The sequence below is a fragment of the Hyla sarda genome, chromosome 6 (genome assembly GCF_029499605.1).
Source record: "Hyla sarda isolate aHylSar1 chromosome 6, aHylSar1.hap1, whole genome shotgun sequence".
Taxonomy (NCBI): domain Eukaryota; kingdom Metazoa; phylum Chordata; class Amphibia; order Anura; family Hylidae; genus Hyla; species Hyla sarda.
In genome coordinates, this window is record NC_079194.1 from 22821716 (window position 1) to 22840734 (window position 19019).

The window sequence follows — 19019 nt, forward strand, 5'->3', positions numbered from 1 at the left end:
TTTTACACTCGCATGTTCTTGTAGACCCAATTTTTGAATTTTTACAAGGGGTAAAAGGAGAAAATGTATACTTATATTTGTAGCCCAATTTCTCTCGAGTAAGCACATACCTCATATGTCTATGTAAAGTGTTCGGCGGGCGCAGTAGAGGGCTCAGAAGCGAAGGAGCGACAAGGGGATTTTAGAGAGTACGTTTTTCTGAAATGGTTTTTGGGGGGCATGTCACCTTTAGGAAGCCCCTATGGTGCCAGAACAGCAAAAAATATTCACATGGCATATCATTTTGGAAACTAGACCCCTTGAGGAACGTAACAAGGGATAAAGTGAGCCTTAATACCCCACAGGTGTTTCACGACTTTTGCATATGTAAAAAAAATAATAATAATTTCACTAAAATGTGGGTTTCCCCCCAAATTTCACATTTTTGCAAGGGTTAATAGCAGAAAAGACCCCCCAAAATTTGTAACCCCATCTCTTCTGAGTATGGAGGTACCCCATAAGTGGACCTGAAGTGCACTACGGGCGAACTACAATGCTCAGAAGGGAAGGCGTCATATTTGGCTTTTGAGAGCAAATTTTGCTCGGGGGGCATGTCGCATTTAGGAAGCCCCTATGGTGCCAGAACAGCAAAATAACCCCCACATGGCATACCATTTTGGAAACTAGACCCCTCACAGAATGTAATGAGGGGTACAGTGAGCATGTACCCCCCACTGGTGTCTGACAGATCTTTGGAACAGTGGGCTGTGCAAAATTTTTCATTTTCACGGACCACTGCTCCAAAGATCCGTCAGACACCTGTGGGGTGTAAATTCTCACTGCACCCCTTATTACATTCCGTGAGGGGTGTAGTTTTCAAAATGGGGTCACATGTGTTTTTTTTTTTTTTTGCGTTTGTCAGAACCGCTGTAACAATCAGCCACCTCTGTGCAAATCACCTCAAATGTACATGGCGCACTCTCCCTCCTGGGCCTTGTTGTGCGCCCCCAGAGCACTTTGCGCCCACATATGGGGTATCTCCGTACTCGGGAGAAATTGTGTTACAAATTTTGGGGGGCGTTTTTCCTTTTTACCTCTTGTGAAAATGAAAAGTATAGGGCAACACCAGCATGTTAGTGTATAATTTTTTATTTTTTTACACTAACATGCTGGTGTAGACCCCAACTGTTCCTTTTCATAAGGGGTAAAAGGAGAAAATACCCCCCAAAATTTGTTAGGCAATTTCTCCCGAGTACGGCGATACCCCATATGTGACCCTATTCTGTTGCCTTGAAATACGACAGGGCTCCAAAGTGAGAGCGCCATGTGCATTTGAGGCCTGAATTAGGGACTTGCATAGGGGTGGACATAGGGGTATTCTACGCCAGTGATTCCCAAACAGGGCGCCTCCAGCTGTTGCTAAACTCCCAGCATGCTTGGACAGTCAATTGCTGTCCAGAAATGCTGGGAATTTTTGTTTTGCAACAGCTGGAGGCTCCATCTTAGAAACACTGCCGTACAATACGTTTTTCATTTTTTATTGGAGAAGGGGGGTGGGGGGGCAGTGTACGTGTGTATATGTAGTGTTTTACTCTTTATTTTATGTTAGTGTAGTGTAGTGTTTTTAGGTTACATTCACACTGGAGGCAGATTACACTGAGTCTCCCGCTAGGAGTTTGAGCTGCAGCGGAAAATTTGCCGCATCTCAAATTTGCAGCGGGGAACTCACTGTAATCTGCCGCCAGTGTGAATGTAGCCTGTACATTCACACGGGAGGGGGGTCAAAACTACAACTCCCAGCATGCACTGACAGACCATGCATGCTGGGAGTTGTAGTATTGCAACAGCTGGAGGCACACTGGCTGGAAAACCTTGAGTTAGGTTCTATGACCTAACTCAGTATTTTCCAACCAGTGTGCCTCCAGCTGTTGCAAAACTGCAACTCCCAGCATGTACTGATTGCGGAAGGGCATGCTGGGAGATGTAGTTATGCAATGGCTGGAGGCACGCAAGTACAACTCCCAGCATGCCAAGACAGCCTTATGCTGTTCCTGAATGCTGGGAGTTGTAGTTTTGCAAGATTTAGAGGGGTTCAAGTTGTAAATCACTGTCCAGTGGTCTCAAAACTGTGGCCCTCCAGATGTTGCAAAACTACAACTCTCAGCATGCCCAGCCAGCAAACTTCTGTCTGGGCATGCTGAGAGTTGTAGTTTTGCAACATCTGGAGGGCTACAGTTTGAGACCACTTAGTGATCTACAACCTGAACCCCTCTAAATATTGCAAAACTACAAGTCCCAGCATGCCCACACAGCAAACAGCTGTCTGGGCATGCTGGGAGTTGTAGTTTTGCAACATCTGGAGGGCCACAGTTTAGAGACCACTGTAAACTGTGGCCCTCCGGATGTTGCTAGGCAACAACTCACCTAGCAGGACCCGGAAGCCGCCGCCGCCGCACGTGGGGGATCCCCGCATGGAGGATCGCGATCCGGGATCCAGGTAGGGACCTTCGGCGCCGCCCGTCCCTGGACGGTTCCCCCGTTTTGCCCGGACACCGATAGGTGGGCAAAGCGGGGGAACCGAACTTTAACCCCCCCTCCCCCGGTCTGCTATCGGTCGGTCGCTCGGCCGACCAATAGCAGGGATAGGAGGGGTGGCAACCCTGCCACCAAACTCCTATCCCTTTAGGGGGATCTAGGGTGTCTCGGACACCTACGATCCCTCTTATTTTCCGGGTCACCGGGTCACCAGTGACCCGTATGACCCGGAATCGCGCAGATCGCAGGTCTGAATTGACCTGCGATTTGCGCGCATCGCGGTCATGGGGGGGTCTCAGGACTCCCCTCGGCGATGTGCCGGGATGCCTGCTGTTAGATAACAGCAGTCATCCCGGCCCGATCACCGCTACCGGTGACGCGGCGCTCCCGGAACCCCGCGACGTACATGTACGTCGCCGCGCGCCAAGTGACACTTCGCGGCGCCGTACATGTACGTCGCTCGTCGTGAAGGGGTTAATCCCTTAAGGCAGTGTTTTCCAAACAGTGTGCCTGCAGCTGTTGCAAAGCTACAACTCCCAGCATGGGACTTCCCTAGAAGGGAAACGATGCCTTAGAGTTTGCTGTGCGAGCTCTGCTTTCTTTCTCTACGCATTTCATGTAATTCACCCCTACACACTGCCTTGTGTCTCCTTTCTATCTATCTACAGCCGGTGTCTGCTGCCCTCCATGTATGCTTTCCCCACACTAAACTGCACTTGTCTTGGGGATAAATGACTATGTTGTGAGATTACTGTAATACTGTGGCTAGCTTTGTGTGAACTGGTATTTCCTGTTTGACTTTTCTTTTTCTGCCTACAAATTCCATAATTCTATTTTCCTCCCTCCCACACATCAGACACCCCACCCATTGAAACATAAATGAGCTGCATCCATTCAAAAGACCTGTGGTTTTCAATCAGGGTGCCTAAAGCTGTTGCATTAGTTGCAGATTGATCTCTCTCCCACCAAGCGATCGTTCCACCCATTGAAGCATACAGGCTCCCTGTCATCAGCTGACTAGTGATGTCAGATCTCGGCCGCATTGCAAGTTGGGAAAAATCTGAGACAACAGTCATTTTGTATGCTGGTAAAAATAAATATTGGGGTGAAAATCACAGAAGAATTGTGAGAAAACCGTCACACACAGGTACAGACACTATATTATGTACTACACTAACTTTACAACCCCTGTAGCATAGCCACATAAAAAGAAATCCTGGAATACCCCTTTAAAGGCTACGGACAACTTTGTTGATAGATAAAATAAAGTTTTAAGAAGCAAGTTTCTTAATGGTCTTAAAAATTTCCTAAGCTACACAGAGAAAGAGAAGTCTGCCAGAAGCAGTGAAAAAAGATCGCATTAGGGAGGATGTACAGAGTAGCTTAGTAGGGATCGACCGATTATCGGTTTGGCCGATATTATCGGCTGATAATCATGATTTTGGGCATTATCGGTATCGGCAATTACCTTGCCGATATGCCGACAATGCCCCGCACCGCGCCCCCCCCCCCCCCCACACACTGACCCGCCGCACCGCGTCGCACCCCCCAGGCCCCATTGCCTCCCCCATCCCCGGTTTTATAATTACCTGTTCCCGGGGCCAACGTTACTTCTGGCTCCTGCTGCGTCCTGCATTACGCTGTGCGCAATGACAAGTGACGTCACCGTCAGTGCGCACAGTGACAGCTCAGGAGGACGCCACCGAAGCCAGATGTAGAGTGGACCCCAGGCCCTGGTAATTATAAAATGGGGGATGGGGGAGGCAATGGGGCCGGGGCGGTGCGGTGGGGGATGCGGAATATCGGTATAGGTTATCGGCTGTCAGCCCTAACCTCCACAGATTATCGGTATCGGCTCTAAAAAACGATATCGGTCGATCCCTATAGCTTAGTGTGTGGAGAGTGGGGAGAGTATACATGGAGGGCAGCAGACACTGGATATAGATAGAAAGGAGACACAAGGCAGTGTGTAGGGGTGAATCACATGGGATGTGTAGAGAAAGCAGAGCTCACACAGCACACTGTAGAGCAGTGGTTCCAAACTAGTGTGCCTCCATTGGCATACTGGCAGTTGTAATTTTGTAACAGCTGTAGGCACCCTGGTTGGGAAACACTCCTTTAGGCAATGGCTACATTAGAGACCTGATCTTATTTTACCCTGGCTTGCTTCAGCCGGTGGACATTTTCTTTCATCCTCTCCGTCTTGTTCTTGCGCTGTTCTGGAGACTCCACTATCTGGGATTTCATGGTGTCTTGTTCTTCCTTCATGGTGGCGATGTTAAGCTTGTTCTGATTCTGTGAAAACAAAAAAGGAAGAAACCCAAAACAGATAGTAAAACCCGTACAGTAAATGGCACTTACATGCGCCTCAACACTGAAACAGTAACATTAAGAAAGACAGGCCATAAAGTTCTGCAAATGGGAGGACGTAGCAGGTGACGCTAAGATCTGCAAATGAGCAATCTGTGGCATGTGGGAGGGGCTTTGATGGGTACAGAAGTCAGATTGAACTAGTAAAAGGAGATTTTTTTAACACTTACCGTAAAATCTCTTTCTCGAAGGATCCATTGGGGGACACAGACCGTGGGTGTATCTTGCTGTCTCGTATCTTGCCGTCTCTAAGAGGTGTGACACTATGGTAATAAAAAAAAAAAAAGTCGGCTCCTCCCAGCAGGATATACCCGCCTCCAGGCTCTGAGGTAATCAGTTTAAAGGGGTACTCCGTTGAAAACCTTTTTTCTTTTAAATCAACTGGTGCCAGAAAGTTAAACATATTTGTAAATTACGTCTATTAAAAAATCTTAATCCTTCCAGTACTTATTAGCTGCTGAATGCTACAGAGGAAATTCCTTTCTTTTTGGAACACTGATGACATCACGAGCACAGTGCTCTCTGCTGACATCTCTGTCCATTTTAGAAACCATGCATAGCAGATGTATGCTAAGGGCAGCATGGTTGCTCAGTGGTTAGCACTGCTGCCTTGCAGTGCTGGGGACTTGGGTTCAAATCCCACTAAGGGCAACAATAAATAAAGCATCATTATTATTATAATAATGTCAGCAGAGAGAACTGTGCTCGTGATGTCATCAGAGAGCATTCCAAAAAGAAAAGAATTTCCTCTGTAGTATTCAGCAGCTAATAAGTACAGGAAGGATTAAGATTTTTTAATAGAAGTAATTTACAGATATGTTTAACTTTCTGCCACCAGTTGATTTAAAAGAAAAAAGGTTTTCACCAGAGTACCCCTTTAAGTTCTAGAGCAATAGGAGGAGACCATCAGGTCAAGAAGACCCAAAACTGTCCGAGAAGCAGAAGAAAAAACATAACTGAACACACCCTCGGACAGAGAACCAAAAGGAAAAATCCCAAAAAGGGCAGGAGCTGTATCCCCCAATGGATCCTTCGAGAAAGAGATTTTGCGGTAAGTGTTAAAAAAAAAAAAAAAAAAAATCGCCTTTTCTCTATCGGCTCCATTGGGGGACACAGACCGTGGGATGTACTAAAACCGTCCCTTGGGTGGGCAGATAAGTAATCAGGCAGACGGCCGATCCACTGCCGCCTGCAACACTTTACACCCCAGACTAGCATCAGCTGATGCGAAAGTATGAACTCCGTAAAACTCAGAGAAAGTGTGCAAAGACGACCAGGTAGCCGCCTGCAAATCTGCGAGGCCGAGGCACAATTCTGGAGAGCCCAGGATGCCCTGACAGAACGAGTGGAATGAGCCACAACCTTGAAAGGAGGAATCCTCCCCTTGCAGCGATAGGCTTCCGAAATGGCGGACCGAATCCACCTAGAAATGGTGGCCTTGGAAGCAGGTTGTCCCTTGCGACGACCTTCCGTAAGGACGAAAAAGGAATCACACTGATGAAATGAAGAGAGATGGAAGGATAAGCCCGAACAGCCCGGACTACATCCAGCTTGTGTAGTAAGTGCTCCTTAGGATGAGAGGGAGCAGGACAAAAAGGACAGGAGGACAATGTCCTCATTGAGATGAAAGGCCAAGACCACCTTGGGCAAAAAGGAAGGATCTGGCCGGAAAACGACTTTGTCCTGATGGACCACCAGAAATGGAGAACGGCAGGAAAGAGCTGCCAGTTCAGACACCCTCCGGATGGAGGTGATAGCAACAAGAAACGCCACTTGCCAAGAAAGGAGGCGGAGAGACACCTCTCTAAGGGGCTCCAAGGGTGCACCCTGGAGGGCACTCAGAACCAATTTACAGTCCCAAGGGGGAGAGGAGGACCGATAAGGAGGAACAGCGTGCGCTACTCCTTGAAGGAAGGTCCGGACATGAGAATTAGAAACCAGAGGCCACTGGAAAAGAATAGCAAGGCCGAAACCTGACCATTAAGGGAACTGAGAGACAACCCCAGTTCCAACCCCGACTGCAAAAAGGAGAGAAGACGGGAAACCGAGAAGGTCACCGGAGAGAAGCCCTGAGCCGCACACCAACGAAGATAAGACCGCCAAGAAACGGTGGTAAATTCTTGCGGAGGAGGGCTTACGAGCAAGGTGTGAATGACTGGGAAGAGAACCCGCGGCCCTCAGAACCGCAGTCTCAACCACCAAGCCATCGAATGTAGCGACTGTAAAATGGGGTGGCAAAGAGGACCCTGAGCGAGTAGGTCCGGGCGGAGCGTAAGGCGCAGGGGAGTGTCGTCCAAGGGCCTGACTACGTCGGCGTACCACGACCTTTGGGGCCAATCTGGAGCTACCAGAATGGCGGGACGTCCTCTGCTTAGATCTTCCTCAGCACCCTGGGAAGGAGTGGAAGAGGAGGGAACAAATAGGGTAGGGCGAACCCTGCCCAAGAAACCACTAGGGCGTCCACGGCAGATCCTGAGGGTCCCGGGACATGGACATCAACGGAGGGATCAAGCGATTGAGCCGGAACGCGAAGAGGTCCACGTCCGGAATGCCCCAGAGGTCACAGAGCTGCACGAAGACCTCCGGATGAAGGGACCACTTGCCGGGGTCGGGTGAGGACCGACTGAGGAAGTCTGCTTCCCAGTGGAGAACTCCCGGAATGTGAATCGTGGAGATGGCCGGAACCTTGTTCCCCGTCCAAGTGAGAATCTTGGTCACCTCGGCCATGGCTGCCGAGCTGCGAGAGCCGTCCTGTCGATTTATGTACGCCATGGATGTGGCGTTATCTGACAGAATGCGGACAGGATGGGACTGAAGACGGAACTCCCAATGAATAAGAAAAGAAGAATCGCCCGCAATTCCAATATGTTTATCGGAAGAAGGGTCTCCAGGGGAGACCAGAGTCCCTGAACCGTTCAATCCCGGAACACGCCGCCCCAGCCCAACAGGCTGGCATCCTTTGTAACCACCTGCCAGAGAAAGGGAAGAAACGACTGCCTTTGGAGGAGAAGGGGGGAGCGGAGCCCCCAGAGCACAGACTGACGGACCCCGCGAGTAGAACAATCTGACGATCGATGGATAGAGGAGGCCTGTCCCATCGAGAGAGAATCGCCAGATGAAGGGGGTGGTAATGAAACTGGGCAAAGGGTATAGCCTCCATAGTTGCCACCATTCGACCTAGGACCTCCATACAAGTACGGATGGAGACTGATACCTGGGACCGAAGGGAGCGGACCCCCGACCAGGGCGCCAGACGTCTGTCCCGGAAGACCAATTCGGGCAGAGGCCGTGAAGAATTGAAGTCCCGGAAAGGTTAGAGACTGGGTAGGACAGAGGACTGACTTGTCCCGGTTGATCATCCACCCAAAGTGAGTCAGAGTGTGGAGAGTGACGTCCAGATTCTCCAGAGTCTGGGCTCCGGTCGGAGCCTGATGAGAAGGTCGTCAGGTAGGTGTCACAGAGATTCCCCTTGACCGTAACAGACCCATCACTGGTGCCAGGATCTTGTAAAGACCCACGGCGCTGAGGCTAGACCAAGGGGGAGGGCTACAAATTGAAAGTACCCTTCTAGAACCGCAAGCGGAGGTACCGATGATGGCCCGGAAATAATGACACATAGAGGTAGGCATCCTTGATGTCCACCGATGGAATTAACTCTCCTTGTTCCAGGGACGCCAATACCGAACAGAGAGATTCCATTCTGAAGTGGCGGATGGGAAAGAGACGGTTGAGACGCTTGTGATCCAGAATCGGCGCACATAACCGACCCTTTGGGGACACAAAAAGATTTGAAAGGAACCCTGAAAAACCCCTGGAGAAGCAGGGATTGGAGAGCCGCTCTAAATTGCTTCGCTCAGGAAGAGGAGACCGGAGGGCCCGGAAACGAAAAAAGCGATCCCCCCGGAAGGGAGGCGAATTCGATCTGGTAACCGTTGGACACCACGTCCCTGACCCTAGAGACCTGAATATATGGGATCCAGATGACTCGGAAAAACAAGAGACGACCTCTCACCCGAAAAGAAACAGCGGGTGGGGGCCTTACTGCATGCAGAAGTGGATTTGCGGTTGTCCGATTTGGGCGCAAAACGGCTGGACCAGTTGGAGTCTGACTTCCAAGACGGGCGTGCACGGAACGAGGGAGCCTTCTTGTCCCGCGAGGGCGCCTGTCCGGACCCTTTACTGGGGCCAGAGGTCCGAAAGAACCGAAGGAAAAACACTTCCTTTGGGAAGGAGGGTGAGCCTTATTTTGAGGTAACAAGGAACTCTTACCTCCCGATGCCTCGGAGATAATCTCGTCAAGGCGCTTGTCAAATAAGACGGCCACCCGTAAAGGGAAGCTCAGTGAGAGGCCTTCCGGAAGCGGCATCCGCATATCAAGCCTTAAACCACAGAGATCGGCGGAGAGCCGCTAGGTGACCCACAGCAAAGGCAGAACAACGGGCTGACTGCATGGAAAATGCGCACAGAAAATCCCCAACTTTAGCGCTTGAAGAGCCAGATCAGGAAGATCTGGGGAATCCTGCTAAGATATCCTGATGGGGATTTTGGCACCACTCCGGCAGGGCCGTGGACACCCATGTCGAGGCAAAGATGGGAAGAAGAGAAGAGCCAGTTGCTTCCGAAGCGAACTTCGCTACGATTCTTGAATTGTCTTGATTCCCGGGAACCTCTTGTCTAGATGTCTCCCTGCGGATACCAGAATGTCTTCAAAGTCTGCGTGAGAGCTGAACTATTGAGGTGCTGGCTTAGCACGATGAAAGGATACTCCTGGATTGACATCCGAAGATCCTGGGTCCTTCAAGTGAAAGGTGTCTTATGGCTGTCACCAATGAGTTCACCATTGCAATGAGTCCGAGCGGTCCTCTTCGTGAGATGCCGGCTCGGAAGCCTCGTCCATCAGTTCACTAGGGAAATGACCCAGACTGGGTACGCGGCTCTGGCATAGCAGAGCAGCAACCCGAGAAGCGATGTTTGTGCCCAGATGACAGAGGGGGGGGGGGGGGGGGGGCGGGCCCGCGAGGGGAACGCTCTTGTCTATCTGAAGACTCAATGCAGATGAGAGCGTGAAGTACCAGGAGACGAGTAGCGGCCCTCCCAGGGGTCCTGCAAAAGAAGACCCCTTATAGGCGGACACCACTTCCCGTGAGGCCTCAGCCACCGAACGGGAGAATTGGGTCAAGTCAGCCATATACCGGATGAGGGAAGAAACCCGGGCTGGAGGAGCGGCTGAACGCACCGGGACCGAGGGGGGGGGGGGGGGGGGGGGAGGGTCATCAGGGAGCACCCGGGGGCTGGGGGAGCAGTGGTGCAGACAGGACAAGAGGTCTAGGCAGAGCCAGACATTTTAGTATCACAGTGCTACAGATATAATAAGGCACTGAAATTGCAGGTTTCTGCATAGAGGGAGAATAGCCCTAAAGAGGAGACCTGTCCCATGAACTTTATCCCCTAGGCCAGCCAATAAGAAGGGAGGGGCGTGCCAGAAGCAAGGCACACGGTAACAGGCCCCTTCACATAGAAAAATCGCGCCCACTGCGCTGATTGGACGCTGCTTCGATGGGCGGAGCTACAGACGGCCGAAGAAGAACCGTCATGGCTCCCGCTCCTTGTCCCGAGCGCCATGTCTAGTCCGCATAGCGCTCGGGGGAATAGGGCGGACGGCCTAAACGCCGGCAGAGACGGCCGACAAAAGTGAAAGTAAGCCGGCGCTGAAGCGCCCGGCTCGTAGCAGCGCCGCGGCTGTCAGCCGCGAATAAGGCGCTGAAGAAAAACTAAAGTAAGCCGGCGCAGAGAGCGCCCGGCCCGAAACAGCGCCGCGGCTGACAGCAGCATATAAGGCGCTGGGGTAGTAGAACCAAGCACCCAAACTCACACACACCATAGTAAAGTGCCGCAAAACACATGCCCTACATATATCCTTAGGTACCACTGCTCCCCCAATAAAAAATGCAGCCCCTGTATAAACCAGCCCCATAAACTGAAGGTGGGCCTAAAACAGGGGGTCTCCAGAGGTTGCGAGCTCCGTACCTATGGAGAAAAAGGGGGGGAAAGTACTTACCTCAGTCAGAAGAACTTACCTAATGGAGTCTTCAGTGAAGTCTTCAGCCAGCTTATGGTCCCTGCATCACGCCTAGCTGCTATAGCGCGAGCGAGGCGAGTAGAGACATAGGGGGACCCGGACCGATAAGGTACCACCCAGACGCTGGCCGTTGGCGAGGGGGGGGGGGTTAACAGCGCATATACGCAATGTCTGTGCCCCCTCACTCGCAATGGGGAAACTGGGAACCGGAGTCCCTGAGTCCCCACCTGAAAACAGAAAAGAAAAAGGAATAAAAAACTAACACGTCCCTATACTAGGAAAACAAAAAAAAAAAAGAAGACCTGGTCTGCAGCAAACCAGACCACATCCACCTCCTTAGACACTAAGCTTAAACTGATTACCTCAGAGCCTGGAGGCGGGAATATCCTGCTGGGAGGAGCCAACTTTTTTTTATTACCATAGTGTCACACCTGCTAGAGACAGCAAGATACGAGACAGCAAAATACACCCACGGTCTGTGTCCCCCAATGGAGCCGATAGAGAAAGGTATAGTTAGCCTCGCTACCCTTGACAAAGCTGATCCGTTCAGCGAAACGTCAGGGAGGCTAGTAGTTGCTTGGTTTTAGATCAGCGGAGGATGACGACAGTATAGGGATTGGGTACCAATAGCTGATGTGTTCTGGACAACCAGCACACGATTATATAAGCGCAATTTGGACCCTTACACCCCTTACAAGTGTATAACAGACAACAGTTTACACACAACATCAAATCCGCTGTAATTTTAAACGTTTATGTGGGGTATAATTTTATTAAAACACCAATAAAGGTTACATTTTAAAAAGGGAGTTCTAGTAAAGTGTTTTCCCCGACAGGGGGCAACCCCTTAAAGGTTGTTACCTAGTAAATAAAGGGGCACAATTCCCAACATCAATAGGATCAGCACTAAAGTTCTAATCCTCAAACCCGCCTTGGATTGGGACTTACCACTTTCTTCATTTTTTCAGCAAAGTCGGCTTTTTGGTGTGCAATCTTCTCCTGAAGGGCGAGCTGTAGAAAGCAAAATGTAGGGATAGCGATTACCATAATATGCATTTACAATATGGTGAATTAAAGAAGATATCTCATGGAATAAAACGTATCCCCCATTCTAGATTGCGGGGGGGTCCAAAGCACTGGGGCCCCCCTGCGATCTCCTGTACGGGGCCTGTTCAGGTATCTTCGGCTCTCCTATAGAGAGGGGGAGTGGAGGCCCCCGTTTCGGGTGGGGGTTGTGATGCACCACTCCAGTAGAGAGCCGGGGCTCCAGACCCCACGAGACTACTCCTTTAATAAAAGGAAAGAAACACAATCCCAGAACATTAGTCTCTCTAATGGGGCCATCCAGCACCCGTGACTACAAGTTCACCCTCAAAAATGAAACATGAACACAGCCTCGGGGGAGGTGTATAACTATATAGCCTGATCCCATAGAGATAGCAGCAGCAGTATACAGATAGAGCTGAAGGGGAAGTATATAGCTACTACTGCATATATCCTGATTCTATAGAGATTGTAGCAGTATACAGAGAGCTGGGTGGGGAGTTGTATAACTGCAATATATCCTGATTCTATAGAGATAGCAGCAGTATACAGATAGAGCTGGGTGGGAACAGATGGGGTCTGTGACCTGCTAGGAGGAATCTGACCACTTTAACACATGAAACACTCCCATTTACTTAGAGAGAGAGCTCCAGCTCACCCAGCCTGGACAGATGGAGCAGCGGATCCACGACACCGGACTGTGTCGGCCACAAGCAAATAGACAAGAAGAGATGATCCAGCTCTTGCAGGTAAAAACTAGGTTTTTATTGGCCCCCAACCACAGGAAACATGAACAGAAGTAACGCGTTTCAAGCGCCAAACACTGCGCTCTTAGTCTGTTCATGTTTCCTGTGGTTGGGTGCCAATAAAAACCTAGTTTTTAACCTGCAAGAGCTGGATCATCTCTTGTCTATTTACACCCATTTACTGTAATAAAACACACAGGTGTAGCTGTGCTGAGATAAAACGGATGGCACTGTAGGACTAGTGATGGTGAGTGTGCAAAACATGGGGGGAAAAAAAAAAAGTATGAGTACTTCTTTAACTAGCCAGAAAAGAGACAACTCACATCTTTTGTGCGATATTCCTGGTTTATAGATTGCTGCAGGTCGTGAATATCACTGGAGAGAGCTTTGAATTCTGCTTGTTGTTCAGGTGGGACAGTCCTAAGGAAAAAAAATACAGGTATATATCATTCATTTTTTCTATAATACGGTGATCCCTCAACCTGGCCTCAGGTTACAATATTTTTGGTCTTTTCTGACCATTGTAACCTGAAACCAGACTCAACATACAATGTACAGACAGTTCAGATCTGTGAAACGTGTCAATGGTTGGAAGATCTGACCAATCAGAATGGGCATTCACTGGTAAAACACCTGTATTACTGAAGTGCATGCACTGACTGGTGTCTGGTAGCTCCCCCTACAGTACAGGGAGGTATTACATGTTCTGTACTCTTTACCTGTATTACTGAAGTGTATGCACTGACAGGTGTCTGGTAGCGCCCCCTACAGTACAGGGAGGTATTACATGTTCTGTACTACTCTTTACCTGTATTACTGAAGTGCATGCACTGACTGGTGTCTGGTAGCTCCCCCTACAGTACAGGGAGGTATTACATGTTCTGTACTCTTTACCTGTATTACTGAAGTGTATGCACTGACAGGTGTCTGGTAGCGCCCCCTACAGTACAGGGAGGTATTACATGTTCTGTACTACTATTTACCTGTATTACTGAAGTGTATGCACTGACTGGCCCATCTGTACTCAAATCAGGTATGAACTTTCTCCCATACTGGAAGACCCCGTATTCTGCTGTGTCTCTCCATCCAGGGTTATAGTAAACCAATGTGAACACTGTAAATGCAGTGACATCATTATGGATGATACACGATTGCAGCATCCAGGTATTAGATTAGTGCTTCTCAACCAAGGTGCCTCCAGCTGTTGCAAAACGGCTGTCCGGGCATGTTGGGAGTTGTAGTTTTGCAACAGCTGGAGGCACCCTGGTTGGGAAACACTATTAGATAGAGTGTCATAACATTGTATCTAAGGACAGGGTCACAATGGCATCTGAAATGGCTCTGCAAAGAGACGAGATAGCGCCACCATCAGGTCTTCCTTTCCTCTTAGCAAAAAAAACGTACGTGAGTTTTTCAATTTTTGCCTCCAGCTCCTGAATAGTCTTCTGGTGTTGGTGTATATTGTCCAAAGCAGATTTCTGAAAAATCAAAGTGACATCATCAGCGACAAACACAAAAAAAAAAAAACGAGGAAACGGCGGAGTGAACGTGTTGTAATTCTTACTCACGTAGCTTAAGCAGACGGAGGTGTAGACCATCTGCCGGGTGACTCTGAAGTGGAGGAAGTTTACAATTCCGCTCAACAAGTAGAGGGCCCGCTTCCCTTCTAAATACATAGAACAATGGCCAAGAGTCAGGACCAGGTCTACGGATCAGTGGGAATGGAACCTAAGCACCGATAACACTTACTTGGATTGAGGACGTCAGATGGGTGGAAGTCATAGATGAGGCACATGGGTAAGAAACGGGCCCTGTATTACAGATAAAAGAGGTTATCACTGGGGCAAATGTCATAGGAGACCAAGTTATGATGGGACAACTAAGACTATTCCACACTGATCAGTCATAACATCCAAACCATCTCCCTGCAGGAAGAACGTGTTGACCCCCTCCATAGAACTGTGACGCGTCCCGTAAGGTGTGAGGAGCGGCCTCCATGGTTCGGACTTGTTTCTCCAGCACATCCCAAAGATGATCGATCAGATAAAGATCTGGGGAATGCGGAGGCAGAGTCACCATCTGGATTTTTTTTGTTTTGTTCCTCATTCCTGAACAATGGCCAACATTTATCATCGTCTTTAGACAGTTTTTTGTGTCTACAAAAAGCGCAAAAAAGGAGCAAAAGGGTTTATTTGCGCCTTTTGGTTTACACATTTCAGCTGATTTTGAGTTGCAATCTACTGATTTTGGCAATACACATGATATGGACGGGTTTTATCAACTGCGCCTTTTTGTGAAAAGGCGCAAAAAAGGTGCAAAGCCACGGAAAAGTCTCAAACTACACCAGCCCAGACTTAGAGCTTTTTGGTGTATGTGAAGAGAGGAATTTCAGAAAATTTGATATGCACAAAATTTATAAAAAATGATCTGTGACCATTTTCTAAATTTGGTGCTCCTACACATTACCAGCGCACACAAAAAAAGGTTTAAAAAAAATGCTTCACTTACACCTAATGATAAATGCCGGACTATGACTGCAGTGAGGCCGGGGGGAGTTATCCTGCTGAAAGAGGTCAATGCCATGGTCTGTACAATGGTTAAAGGGGTATTCCAGAAAAAAAAATAAAAAAAATTATATCAACTGGCTCCAGAAAGTTAAACAGATTAATAAATGACTTATTAAAAAAAAAATTATCAGCTGCTGAAGTTGAATTGTTCTTTTCTGTCTGGCAACAGTGCTCTCTGCCGACATCTCTGCTTGTCTTGGGAACTGCACAGAGTAGAAGAGGTTTGCTATGGGGATTTGCTTCTACTCTGGACAGTTCCTGAGACAGGTGTCATCAGAGAGCACAGAAAAGAACAACTCAACTTCATCAGCTCATAAGTACTGAAAGGATTAAGATTTAATAGAAGTCATTTACAAATCTGTTTAATTTTCTAGAGCCAGTTGATTGATTGATTTATATAATAAATTATTTATTTATTTATTTATTTATATATATATATATTTATATATATAATATATATATATATTTATATATTTATATATTTATATATATATATATATATATATATATATATATATATATATATATATATATATATATAAAGTTTTTTTCCTGGATAACCCCGTACTGTGACACATTTCACCTACTTAAAGGGGTACTCCGGTGAAAACCTTTTTTCTTTTAAATCAACTGGTGCCAGAAAGTTAAACATATTTGTAAATTACTTCTATTAAAAAGTCTTAATCCTTCCAGTACTTAGCTGCTGAAAGCTACAGAGGAAATTCCTTTCTTTTTGGAACACTGATGACATCACGACCACAGTGCTCTCTGCTGACATCTCTGTCCATTTTAGCAACCGTGCATAGCAGATGTATGCTAAGGGCAGCATGGTGGCTCAGTGGTTAGCACTGCTGCCTTGCAGTGCTGGGGCCTTGGGTTCAAATCCCACGAAGGACAACAATAAATAAAGAGTTATTATTATAATGACGTCAGCAAATAGCACTGTGCTCGTGATGTCATCAGAGAGCATTCCAAAAAGAAACGAATTTCCTCTGTAGTATTCAGCAGCTAATAAGAACAGGAAGGATTAAGATTTTTTAATAGAAGTAATTTACAAATCTGTTTAACTTTCTGGCACCAGTTGATTTAAAAGAAAAAAGGTTTTCACCAGAGTACCCCTTTAAGTAGGTGAAATGTGTCACAGTAACATCCACATGATGCCAGGACACAAGGTTTCCAGCAGATCATTGCCCATCACACTGCCTCCTCCATCTTGTCTTCTTCCCATAGTAACCCCTGGTGTCATCTCTTCTCACACGCACCCGACTGTCCACATCAGTGTTTCCCAACCAGGGTGCCTCCAGGTGTTGCAAAACTACAACTCCCAGCATGCCTGGACAGCCGAAGGCTGTCCAGGCATGCTGGGAGTTGTAGTTTTGCAACATCTGGAGGCACCCTGGTTGGGAAACACTGATGTGGACAGGCTGTCCAGGCATGCTGGGAGTTGTAGTTTTGCAACATCTGGAGGCACCCTGGTTGGGAAACACTGATGTGGACAGGCTGTCCAGGCATGCTGGGAGTTGTGGTTTTGCAACATCTGGAGGCACCCTGGTTGGGAAACACTGATGTGGACAGGCTGTCCAGGCATGCTGGGAGTTGTAGTTTTGCAACATCTGGAGGCACCCTGGTTGGGAAACACTGATGTGGACAGGCTGTCCAGGCATGCTGGGAGTTGTGGTTTTGCAACATCTGGAGGCACCCTGGTTGGGAAACACTGGTCCGCATGATGTGAAGACATCATCCATTGCTCCAGTGTTGACAAGCTGTGACGTCCTCCTAATCTGACTCCTATAAAGGCAGTAGGACATTTTTCAGCATTTTGCTCTACAGCAAATCTTCTGTGGGATCAGACGAGACGGGCTAGCCTTCACCCCCACACATCAACGATTCTTGGGCCCCCATGATCTTGTCCCCAGTCACCAGTTGTCCATCCTTGTACACTTTCGGTCAGTACTAACCACTACATACTGGGAATACCCCCCATAAGACCGGCCGTTTTGGAGATGATCTGACCCCGGAGTTTACACATCACTATTCGGCCCCTGTCATAGTCGTTCAGATCCTTACACTTGTCCTTTTTTCTGCTTTCATGCTCAACTATAAAAGGGGTTATCCAGGAGAAAAAAAAATATTTATATATATATCAACTGGCTCCAGAAAGTTAAACAGATTTGTAAATTACTTCTATTAAAAAATCTTAATCCGTTCAGTACTTATGAGCTTCTGAAGTCGAGTTGTTCTTTTCTGTCTAAGTCCTCTCTGATGACACGTGTCTTGGGAACCGCCTAGTTTAGAAGAGGTTTGCTATGGGAATTTGCTTCTAAACTGGGCGGTTCCCGAGACAGGTGTCATCAGAGAGCACTTAGACAGAAAACAACAACCTTAACTTCAGAAGCTCATAAGTACTGAAAGGATTAAGATTTTTTTATAGATGTAATTTACAAATCTGTTTAACTTTCTCTAGCCAGTTGATATATAAAAATAATTTTTTTTCCTGGAATACCCCTTTAAGATCCGGTTGGTCACTTGCCATGTACTCCATGTTATTCCCCTCTTCAGTCAGTGATTTTAATGTTATTGCTGATCAATGTAAGGACGTTGTGGAGGATTTATCAAAACCTGTATAGAGAGCTGGAGTGGTGTAGCTGCCCATAGCCACCAGATTACTTCTTCCATTTTTCACAGGTCTTTTTAAAAATGGAAGAAGTAATCTGATTGGTTGCCATGGGCATCTGCACCACTCTACCCCCTACACAGGGTTTAGATAAATCTCCCCCATCGTGACAGGGGAGGCGGCAGTCCTGCTTTCCACATTTATCCTAAAGCTGAGTAAAATAATACGCACATGAGTTTCACAATATAAGCCGAAGGAGCGAAGCCTTCCATAAGATGTGGGTACTGAATGTCTAAATCCATCGGCACCTGCAAGAAAACAATTTCGTTGTGTTAGAAATTTAACCAAAAACGCAATTTATATTACTGCGGCATGAACAGAAATCAATTGATCTGATCCGGCTCCAGTCATACGACTACAACAGACACACGCTAATGTGTACAGTGATCCCTCAACTTACAATGGCCTCAACATACAATAGTTTCAACATACAATGGACTTTTCTGGACCATTGTAAGTTGAAACCAGACTCAACATACAAGGCTACAGACAGTCCAGATCTATGAAACATGTCAATGGCTGGAAGATCTGACCAATCAGAATGGACACTCATTGGTAAAACACCTGTATTACTGAAGCGTATGCACTGACTGGTGTCTGGTAGCGCCCCCTACAGTACAGGGAGGTATTACATGTTCTGTACTACTCTTTGCCTGTATTACTGAAGTGCATACACAGGCTGGTGTCTGGTAGCGCCCCCTACAGTACAGAGAGGTATTACATGTTCTGTACTCGTTACCTGTATTACTGAAGTGTATGCACTGACTGGTGTCTGGTAGCGCCCCCCTACAGTACAGAGAGGTATTACATGTTCTGTACTCGTTACCTGGGCCAGGAATAGCTGCTCCTTTGGACACCAGGTGAGGGCGGCTCCATGTTACTTTTTATTTAATTTATTTATTTATTTTTTTAGGACATTTCGTGTACTGTACAGGACCCCGAAGAAGCTCCTGTCCCCTACATAGACCAGTGTTTCCCACGTAGGGTGCCCCCAGCTGTTGCCAAACTACAACTCCCAGCATAGC

General features: G+C 47.8%; 1 protein-coding gene across 4 annotated transcripts in view; it reads right to left on the minus strand.

Annotated features, from left to right (window-relative positions):
- The window catches only part of NUF2 (NUF2 component of NDC80 kinetochore complex), a 98694-nt gene that overhangs the window by 54896 nt on the left and 24779 nt on the right, over positions 1-19019 (minus strand). For all 4 annotated transcript variants that reach the window (XM_056523301.1, XM_056523302.1, XM_056523300.1 and 1 more), the window contains exons 4-10: positions 18166-18242; positions 14503-14564; positions 14322-14419; positions 14158-14231; positions 13077-13173; positions 11912-11974; positions 4672-4809 (exon numbers count right to left, since the gene is read on the minus strand). In XM_056523301.1, the coding sequence (XP_056379276.1) occupies positions 4672-4809; positions 11912-11974; positions 13077-13173; positions 14158-14231; positions 14322-14419; positions 14503-14564; positions 18166-18242 (609 nt within the window). The remainder of the gene's footprint in view (positions 1-4671; positions 4810-11911; positions 11975-13076; positions 13174-14157; positions 14232-14321; positions 14420-14502; positions 14565-18165; positions 18243-19019) is intronic.